At 47.4% G+C, this 10423-nt stretch overlaps 3 protein-coding genes across 3 annotated transcripts in view; 1 reads left to right on the top strand and 2 right to left on the bottom strand.

Annotated features, from left to right (window-relative positions):
- Positions 1–1439, bottom strand: part of hhex (hematopoietically expressed homeobox) — a 6590-nt gene extending 5151 nt beyond the window's left edge. The window contains exon 1 of the mRNA XM_085171532.1: positions 1049–1439. Within this exon, the coding sequence (XP_085027658.1) occupies positions 1049–1439 (391 nt within the window). The remainder of the gene's footprint in view (positions 1–1048) is intronic.
- A 258-nt stretch (positions 1440–1697) lies between these two features.
- Positions 1698–10423, top strand: part of lrrc45 (leucine rich repeat containing 45) — a 30406-nt gene continuing 21680 nt past the window's right edge. Inside the window, exon 1 of the mRNA XM_085171529.1 lies at positions 1698–1813. The gene's annotated coding sequence lies outside the window, so the exon portion shown is untranslated. The remainder of the gene's footprint in view (positions 1814–10423) is intronic.
- On the bottom strand, positions 4099–10421 carry trub1 (TruB pseudouridine (psi) synthase family member 1). Its single transcript, XM_085171533.1, has 8 exons — positions 10208–10421; positions 10023–10121; positions 7778–7833; positions 6646–6727; positions 6450–6522; positions 4942–5081; positions 4796–4852; positions 4099–4721 (listed from the first exon to the last, which is right to left on the bottom strand). The coding sequence occupies exons 1-8, from the start codon at positions 10353–10355 to the stop codon at positions 4540–4542; spliced, it is 837 nt and encodes a 278-aa protein (XP_085027659.1). The 5' UTR covers positions 10356–10421; the 3' UTR covers positions 4099–4539.

Here is a 10423-nt window from a genome sequence, read left to right as displayed (position 1 = left end):
CGTGCGTGAGCTCCGAGCACCCCGTGAACATCATGTAAAGCAGCTTTCACGGCTCCAAACTCACACAGCTGATTTCTAACAAGCCCACAACATCAAGATCGGCTTGTTTCACGTCCTCCAGCCACCGCCGCTATTACTAATACTGCTAATAATTATCATAATAATAATAATAAAAACTTGTTGTAAGCTTATGGTCAGTCAATACCTAGAGAAAAATAACCTAACTACTTGGTGCTCAAAAGTATATGACGCACACACGCACACACACCCACGCACACACACACACACACAGCAGTGAAATAACAAGTGATTTAGGGCCTGGCTATGTTTTAGTCACTGGCTGACTCGGTCCTCTGATGTTTCAGAACAATGGGAGTCAGGAAAACGAGTCAAGGTTGCCATGCACCTCCCTATCACCAGCAGCAGCAGCACACTGAATGGATATGCCTGCTGCTATTGTGGCCCCAAATACGTCTGTCACAATAACAATGTGACTCATGTGTGCGTGGTCGGGCATCACGCACACATGTTCTTGTGAGACCAAAACGAGCTGAAGGCTGAAGACGCACAAAGTGTGTTTAAGAGCAGCAGTGCAAGTGTAGATGATCTTGAGTTCGACATGCATGACGAAGCGTGATGTTTATGCAAAAATGGTTTCGTTGGGACTGAAACGAAGCTTGTGAAGACATTAAAGTTTTCATGCAAAGAGCAAAACGTTGTCTTACTGCCACATCATCCAAGTTTATATGTCGCCGCGAACAGATTTCAGGTTCACCTAAATTGTCACTGAGGGATATAATGTCCAATAATATATGATTTATTCGTTTTTTAACAATGCAAAGTGTGAATATATGACCTTAACTGTTTTAAGGGTCCTGATTTCCAGTGAAATAAAACCAGCAGTGCAGACTTGAGGAACTGAGTTTAACTGGCGCATTTCCACACAGGAAAACAAGAAACGTGATGCTGTCTGACGGCAAGAAAATGCCCCGCAGGATATGTTTGCTAAAATGATAAAACAAATATCAATGATGGAAATGAAACTCACCGAGAGGGTCGTGCCTGAGCAGCGCCTGTGCGTACTCCCCCATGGAGCGGTGGTGTTGCTGGTGAAACGGGTAAAAGGAGCCGGTGAAAGCCCCCGCCGAGGCGTACGTCGCCGTCAGCGCAGCGTGGTGCGACAGCGCGGGGTGGATCGGCGTGGGTTCATAAATCGGGGTTCTGTACGGCGAGATCAAACTTTTGAAGGACGAGTTGGGAGACGGGAGAGTCGGCGTGGGGATGACCGGAGTGGAGCAGGAAGATGAAGACGTTGGCGATGAAGAATAGGACGGAGATGTGGAGGTGGTGGTGGAGGTCCTCCCCAGAATGTCCTCGATGTAGAAGGGGGTCGGGTGTGCCGGCTGAATTGGGGTCGGTGCGTAAAGCGGGACGCTCATGATGCCGATCACCGCTGCTGCGCACTGGATCCAAACGAGGGGAGAGCTTCGCGTCTGTAGTCCCGCAGCCTTCCTCTTTCTATCACAGCAACGCTAACCAACGAGCAGAGGCTGTTTCCGAGCTGCTCGGGAGACCGTTACACTGTTTTAGTGTCCATCAGGTTGCTGTGGAGCTGCGGCTCTGTTCAACTGTTGCTGCTGTTATCTGTCTGCAGCCGAAGGAGGGAGGAGATAAGTGGACGGCCAACTTCCTGCAGGTGGCCGGCGGCCGTTTCTGATTGGCTTGCGCGCAGTGCTTAACGAACCCCACAGTGATCGGATGACAGGAGAGGGGAGATAATTGTGTTTCAGAAGAATCGACCCGACGCAAACAGGTAATCAGAAAACAGACGAGTGTAATGGAACAGAGCAGCTGATAGCAGCTGGGTCTTAAAATGCAAATACGGGACCAGCTCACACTTCAGCCTCCCCACGGTCACACTAAGAGTGTACACCGCCCATAATGTTTGAGTAAAAGTCACACTCCTACTCAGCTCAAAAACTGTTTGCATTTAAATATACCCAAAGTACCTCAATCAAAACTTGCATGCAAAACCATATTACTGGATGATGAGTGTGAGCATCCGTTTATTGTTGCAGTATCTGCACTGCTGCGTCATATATCAGCACAGTGATGTGTGGAACTTGGCACAATAAGAAATAAGTTTTCACATAAATGAAATATAATAGTACACGCACTGTTACACAGCGTTCGTGACATTGTCTGTTAGCAGCTGTCAGATTATTTAATGGGAACTTTTGCATTAGAGCCGGACTTTCAAAGATAAGTGTGATTTGAAATGATCGTTTTCACCGGTTTTGCTCCAGGAAGTATCGTGTCACAAGTCAGCGGATTGGCCCACGAGGGTCGCTGTCCAAACTGTTTAGGTTCAGCCAGAGATCGGAATCATTGCTTTATGCAAAAAGACGTTCCCCGTGTTTGGCTCCACGCTGAAGTAAGACAGTTAGGCAAAGAGCGCGATGGTGCACTTGTTTGAATTCTGTGTCAACATTGTTTTTAAAATGTTGAACAAATGTTGAATGTCAGATGTAAAACCCACGTGAACAGAGCACAGACAGCACGCAGCGCTGGCTTTATACCCACACACACCTTTGTCCAGTCAAACGGGCCGCAGCCTTATCTTAACAGTGTAATAGAGGCCGATCCACGGCCCAACGGCGCTGCTCAATCAAGTGGCATTAACTCGTGATTTGAATGTTTGGAGTTTTCCTGTGAAATCCACTCTGGGATGAGATAACAATAAACGCTCGTGTGTGTAACGGCTCACTAAGTGGGTGGATGTCCCGTTAAACAATAACCGGAGACTTCTGCTTTACTTACAGCGGGGCCCAGCTGCACGCGCGGAGGGCCTCGCGACATTTTATCGTCACACAAGTTCATTAATCGTCGCTGGAAACGGCGAGTCGCACCTGGGAGCCGGTGCTGTGCCAAAAAGTGATTGCTTGTGTTTAAACTGCTATAAATAACTTGTTGATCTACAATATGTGAAACATGTCAAATATATCCCTCAAGTCATCTTAACCAACCAACAACATTCCTGTAACACGGTAGAAGCGCAATCACTTTCTGGCAGTGACGTTTATGTGTCCTTTATTTATGCAGTTAAAAAATGTTTACTTTAAAAATGTCTGTTTTAAGAGTCATCTGGCCAAGAAGACATCTGAAATTGCAACAAATGCAACAATAGTTCTGTAAACATATTTAAGTGGACCAAAGGAAGCTGATTGATTATAATTAAGTACAATAACACAGCTACAAAGATAATTGAGAAACAGGTCATTTTTTACATTTTGTATACAACCCCTTTGCAATACCTGTTCACCGAAGTCTATTTAGCAACATACGTAACGATATTACACATAAAAACACACGGAAACATTGGACATCATTTTTGGCACAACACCGGCCGACGTTTATCTGCTCGCGCCCCGAAACCAGCCGCTGGCTCCATTTCCTGGCGCGCGCCCCCGTCTGCCAACTTTCTAACGGCTGTAATTTAGATAAAGTGACTCCGAGAGCAAACAGCGCTGCAAGCAGCCTTAAAGACATCAAAGAAATCCACGAAACGGCTAATATTTGGACTGAGACAATCATTGCAGCTCATTGATCCGACCAGCCTCCCGTGGCGTCAGACTCCGGGCCAAAAACCGCTGATAACTCGAGTGAGCCGCCCCCCGGCAGCTGGCGCCATATATCTGCCATCGTCAGTGCAGGCCACTCACACAGTCTTCTCCTCACGAGTCAACAGTATCCCAATTATCAAACGCATCGGGATGTGCCCGGCCTTCCTTTGTTCAAGTTTGGAAAGACCGAGGAACCGGTAACAATGAGAAACGGCACAGAGCATGCGCTATGGACATAAAGCAGCAGGCGATACTCGGAAAATTAGAATAAGTATAACCATGCATACACTCTGTACTTGTTTGGGCCCCTTTTGCATGAATTACTGCCTCAATGCAGCGTGGCGTGGATGCTATCAGCTGTGGCGCTGCTGAGGTGGAAGACTGTGGCCACATTTTGCACATATTTGAATTCTTCGAGTTTCACCTGTGGATGTCTTCATTGTAGTGGGAAGCTCAGAAGCACAGAAATAACAGTCCACACGGGAGTTTAGACGAGCTCAGAGGCTGTTTTACTGAAGCATGTGCATCACTGTGCTGAGCAGGAAGACTTTGTAAAAGACATTTTTACATCAGTGAACGGAGAGTAGGCACCTAGAAAACAAATCAGATCCTAAACTTACAACAAAAACTTCACAGATGTTCGGTGCCACAGACACTGATCTCGCCGTTCCCTCGGAGCTCCTCGCCGATCGTACCATCAGGTTATTTACTCTTCACAAATGTGTGCAGGTCAAGCAACACGCTAACCTGCTGAGTCTGCTCACGTTTCTCATTATAACTGTTTGCTTTACAACTTTTAATGTCATGATGTTCAAACCTTGAACCACACATGTAACTAAAACTGAAGAGTATGAACCAAAAATCAGTCACTACAGGAAAGGAAACCCTTCCTCTCCCCTCTGGATCCTGGTCCCGGTCAGGTGACTACCTTCTTTGGCTTCAGATGCTCCTCCTGCTGCTCTCCCTCTGAGCAGGTCTTCAGCGAGCGCAGGACGTGTTCCAGCGTCCACTGCTCCTCGTGTAAGGCGTGCTCCTCCAGCGTGAACGGGCCCTGCTTTGTCCTGGTCAGCTCCTTCACATGAGCGCAAGAGGACAGAGCTGCAGCACACAGACAGCGTTACTCAGCGACACGCCGTCGATGCAAAGGTGAAACAGGTGGAAGGCAGTCTCACCTTTTCCCAGGTCATCCACCAAACTTCTGACGTAGAACCCACCACCACACTCAATATCTGCAACACGAAGGAAAGCGAAACATTCAGCCAAAGAGGACACAACACCAAGTTTGAGAGGAGTCGCTGTGTGAGGCAACGTGTCGAACCCAGAGTGAAGAGAGGAGGCTGGAACTCCTGCAGGGTCAGGTTGTACACCGTGACCGGCCGGGCCGGTTTGGCATCCACCTTGTGACCTTTCTTCAGCAGGACAGACAGACGCTGGCCATCCTTTTTTAATGCCGAGTATCTAAAACGATTATAAGAAAAGAGTTAAAAATATACACATTTAGCACTAAGAGCTGTTTTTATATAAACTCCATGAATAACAACACAAAGGCACTGCTCCTGCATCAGTGAACCATTTACCCGTGAATCAGCACTGCAGTGGAGGCAGTGAGCGAACAGTGACCTCCAGAGGCTTCATGGGTCACTGCGCTACATTAATAAGACAAAAACCCTCAAATGTTTAAAGAACTTTGTGAAAGCTGGACCATTGAGAGGCCTTTCATTCATTCTCCCAGAACGGCATTAAAGGACACGATCAGTTTACTGCAGCTGGACATTTAGATCTCAGAGCATCTTCACACAGAACCGGGTCCACACTCCGCCCTCACTGAGCCCACACGTCACTTCTTAGCCTTTACAACAATCTCTGATCATATCATTAACCTGTAACATGCCATCAAACTGGCTGCACATACAAAGAAAACTGGTTTCAGTTCAGCCACTGGTTGAAGCCTCTGGCGTCCACTGCAGCGTGTTGTGTGCTCTGCTGAGAAGGCGATTGGCTGCAGACTCCCATCTCTGCAGGACCTGCACACCTGCAGGACACTGGGGCGTGCAGCTGGGATCTCAGCTGACCCTTCTCACCCTGGTCTGTTTGACCTGCTCCCCTCAGGCAGGAGGCTCCGGTCCATCCGCACCAGAACAGTTTCTCCTCTGCTGTTGGACTCATGAACCATAAGACTGGTCCCACCACAAACACATGGCCCCATACTTCTCTGCATCTGTTCCACTTCTGCACTCATGTATATATTAATCTGCAGCACTTTCCATTTTTATGTTTATTTAAGTGTTTGCCTTCATTTCCTAATGTTGTAAACCTGCTCAACATTTGGCAAAAACGATGACACGGCTAATGCTCCTCAGAAAATGGAAACAGTTTCTCCACACATGGGTATGTAGGGCTGTTTTAACAATCACAGTCATTTTGTGGTTCCCTGATTTGAATTTTCCTGCTGCATCAGCCAACCTGGCAACCTGGAAGTGTCTGTGATAAAGCTGGAAATTCACATCGAAGATGAACCGTCCAAAGCTGTCATCGCTGTTCAATTCATGCACCTTCATGTAAGGTAAGCATCGAACCACTGCACCACGGAGCTGCTAAATGACTGCAGCCCCCCAAAAGGAAACTTGCATGACCCCGACGTTTATACATCTACCATCAAATCCAACACCATCCCAAACAAGCACAGACACAGAGGACGTGAAGAGCTGCTGCTCTGACACGTTTTAGGTTCGTTTTCTGTAAAAGAAGATTTCATCTTAAGAAATAAACGTTTCGTTTGATCGAACTAATGCTTCAGACGTTTGGACTCCCAGAAGCTGTACTCACAGCGGAGGCACTTGCATGATGTCACCAGTGAAAGCTTTCAGCTTTTCCTCCACGTCCAGCCTGGTTATGTGTTCTAGAAAATGTATGAAAACACGAGTCACTGAGAGACAGACGTAGAGGAGAAACCGAAGTTTGCAGATGATCCTGCTGTGTCGATGGATCTGAAAGATCGAATGAACCGATTTACACCATTTACCAAAACCTTTCTCCAGAGTCACGCTGCCGGTGGCATCAAGAGTGTCTGTTGCTTTTCCAAACTCTCCAACGGCAACATATTTCTGAAAAACACAACATGTGTCACGTTTGTGTCAAGTTTGTGTCACAGCAAGTTCATCCACAGGTAACAAGTTACAGGAATCATTCATTTGTCATCGCAGATATCTAAAGTTCACGAGGCGTTCAAGTCTGTTGTATACACGCTACACAATGTCCTTATCAATATATATGCATGTATATTTGTACCTAAAAAAAGTGCGTCTTCTACACACAGATGTTTGTGTTGTGGTTTCTAACAGCTCGTTAGTACCTGTTAGATCTGCTACCATGAAAGCAGGAACAAACCAATCAGCACGTGTCGCCACAATGCTAGAAGTTCACGGGGGAAACTTCACTGTGACACAAACTAAAGGTCGTTTTATGTGGAACATGTCAGTGTGCATCTGTTAAACCAACATGTTTGGCTTCGTCCAGGTAACGACATACAGTCAGGGCTCGGCTGTGCTCGTCAGCATGCACAAAGAAAACTCAGCCACGCACAGCAGTGCAGCTCTAACCTGCAGCAACGCAGCTCTGACCTGCAGCAACGCAGCTCTGACCTGCAGTAGTGCAGCTCTGACCTGCAGTAGTGCAGCTCTGACCTGCAGTAGTGCAGCTCTGACCTGCAGCAACGCAGCTCTGACCTGCAGCAGTGCAGCTCTGACCTGCAGCAGTGCAGCTCTGACCTGCAGCAGTGCAGCTCTGACCTGCAGCAGTGCAGCTCTAACCTGCAGCAACGCAGCTCTGACCTGCAGCAACGCAGCTCTGACCTGCAGTAGTGCAGCTCTAACCCGCAGTAGTGCAGCTCTAACCCGCAGTAATGCAGCTCTAACCTGCAGTAACGCAGCTCTAACCTGCAGTAACGCAGCTCTAACCTGCAGCAGTGCAGCTCTAACCTGCAGTAACGCAGCTCTGACCTGCAGTAACGCAGCTCTGACCTGCAGTAACGCAGCTCTGACCTGCAGTAATGCAGCTCTGACCTGCGGTAACGCGCGGTGCCTCGCACTTTTCACCAGACGTCATGGTTTAATGCACATGTTAGTTTAGTTCAAACAGCAGTGAAGCAAACTGACCTTTGACCCAGTCAACATTGTGCTGAGCATTTTGGTGCCGTTCCCAACACCAACAACTGAAACAAAGAGAGTCCAATGATTAAAGTCCTGCTGGCGCCCCCTACAGGTTGAAATGTTCACTGAACCCACTTTTAATTCATTCATCTAATCAAAGTTCAGCAAACTCAGAATACACTGAAACATTTATATTTAGTGTTCATCTTTGTGCTTTGTTAAGTTGATAACAACCTTTATTCCCTTCTTCATGACATCCTCACCTGGGACTTTGCGAGCAGCAGTGAAGCAGCTGCTTTTCCCTCAGACTGACCCAACATCACCTGACTGAACAGCTTTGCTTATGCTTACGGACGAGGTGGAGGCGTGCTCTCGTCTCGCTGTGCTGCGGAGCGCAAATCAGACAACATGGCATCGTGCTGCAGGATGTTGTAGCAGCCATGCTGGTTAAGAGCCGTCTTCCTTGGGCAAGACACTTCACCCGTTGCCTGGTGGTGGTCAGAGGGCCCGGTGGCGCCAGTGTCCGGCAGCCTCACCTCTGTCAGTGCGCCCCAGGGTGGCTGTGGCTACAATGTAGCTGCCATCACCAGTGTGTGAATGGGTGGATGACTGGATGTAGTGTGGAGCGCTTTGGGGTCCTTAGGGACTAGAAAAGCGCTTTACAAACACAGGCCATTTAATTGAACCACAGTGAATTAATTTTTCCTAAAATTATGGGCGTGGCCACTTTGCCAGACGTAGCAGCACCATCAGCAGTCTGGTAGGTTCATCTCTGCTAACTGGAGTCAATGGACCAGACTTCTGCACTTTTAGCTGCTTTATAAAACACTTTAATAAAGATAAGAACTACAGTTGGGCTCATAAGTTATGAGGAAAATCGAGTCCTATAACATTGTTGTTCAACGACAGTGGTTTAACTTGCATTTGAAGGAGGCCATCATTGATTTAAAAGCACAAAAACAAAATACAGCTATCAGAGAGCAAATTACCAGTGTAGTCCATTCTTAAAAAGATGGAAAGCACGGGCCGCCCAGAAACACCTAAAGGCCCAAAAAACACTGAAGAAAATTTAAATGAATTCTTCATGTGAAGAAATAAAAATCCTGACACGACATCGACTCAAGTCCCAAAAACAGTTGAGGAGCTCAGCCTGTCATTGTTAAAACCTACGCCATGGTGCAAACCACTGGTTACACTCACGCCAAGAAGGCCGGACTACAGCCAGGAAACATTTAAAAGACAGTTCTGGAGAAAAAAACCCACTTTTGTCAGGTGAAACTGAGATAAATTAGTATAAAAACGATGGGAAGACAAACAGTATGCAGAAGGAAATGAAGCATACCACATTATCTGTCAAACATGCTGGAAGCAGCATTATGGGCTTGTACGGCTGCCAGTGGAACTGTGCCACTTAAAGATGGTGTGACTGCTGATAAAGCAGCTCAGAGTTAGACAAACTGGGACACTGACAAACTGGGACACTGACAAACTGGGACAGCCTGATCTACACTGTAGAAATGCAGGAGAAAACACCTGACAGATCTAACGAGGTGCCCATAGACACTGTGATGCTGTTCCCACTGGCACCTTGGTGGAAGTGAGAGAGAAGGAAAGACAGGAGTGTGGAGGTGCTGTCTGAACATCATCTGTGATATCAGTGCACCTCTCCAAGGTTGTGTTAAAAAGTCCCCCAGACTCGCTCCTACACATCTCCACAGGTGTGTCATCTGGACCATTCCACTCTTCATAGAGGATGACGGGCCAGCACCAGGAGTTCGCTGCTTATGATATAGCTATATATCAAAACAATAGGAAGATCAGATTTCATGATTTTACTATATTTTATCCATAAAAAATAGCAAGCATGTTGTCATAGAAAATGCAGGAGTCACGATGTCGCGGACTTTCTCAGGACACGCGTGGGAAGAAAAATGTGCAAAAGAAAAGAAAATGCACGTATTGAAAAAACAACTTCTAGACAAACGACAGTGTACATCTCAGGAATATTTGTTATCAATATAAATCAATTTGATCTTAATAGTGAACTCTGTAGTTCAGAGACACGCGTGACTGAATCAGACTGGGGTGATGTGGAGCAGCCCTGAAGCTCGGACCCTGTCGGTGCTTTACCGACAATAACAGTAAACACGGAGGGTGGGACTGACCCCCTCTCCCCCTCCTCCCAGGGCAGGAATGACAACAGTCGCACGTGGCCCAGCACCGGGACGTGGACGCTAGCCTAGCCGCTTACCCAGCACCCCGCAGGCAGCGCTGTCCAGCGTCCCTCCGTGTCCCATCTTCAGGCTCTGATGCTTCCTCTTCCGCGGGTTTGGATTTTTGACTCCCGCCTCTGAAAGATAAAGCGACACAAACGGTTTACGCTCAGCTTTCCGCAAACACCGGGCTGGACGTCCTGCGGCTGTTTGGTCCCGTTACCCTTGAGCAAAGCTTCCTTGAGCACATTCAACACGTCCGCGGAGGTCGGCCCTTGTTTTTTATATATCGCAAACAATCCGTTTAAAGCCTGTAGTTGTGACAAAGAACTAGCTATCGCAGGGACGGTGTTACTGACGCTCCCGGCCATGCTCGCTTCTCTTTTCTTTGGCTAATGTCCATCTTCTTCTTTTACCCTCAGTGGCAACTATGCGACCC

Source organism: Neolamprologus multifasciatus, chromosome 8 (assembly GCF_963576455.1).
Source record: "Neolamprologus multifasciatus chromosome 8, fNeoMul1.2, whole genome shotgun sequence".
In the NCBI taxonomy this organism is placed as follows: domain Eukaryota; kingdom Metazoa; phylum Chordata; class Actinopteri; order Cichliformes; family Cichlidae; genus Neolamprologus; species Neolamprologus multifasciatus.
This window is presented reverse-complemented; position numbering and strand designations above follow the sequence as displayed.

What these genes read in the sequence shown, in the direction of transcription:
- trub1 (XM_085171533.1), bottom strand. Translation starts at nt 10,355, where the DNA reads ATGGCCGGGAGCGTCAGTAACACCGTCCCTGCGATAGCTAGTTCTTTG. An exon ending in ATCATGCAAGTGCCTCCGCT is followed by an intron (nt 5,082 to 6,449) that starts GTGAGTACAGCT and finishes TAATCGTTTTAG; the next exon opens with ATACTCGGCATTAAAAAAGG. An exon ending in GCCTCCTCTCTTCACTCTGG is followed by an intron (nt 4,853 to 4,941) that starts GTTCGACACGTT and finishes TTCGTGTTGCAG; the next exon opens with ATATTGAGTGTGGTGGTGGG.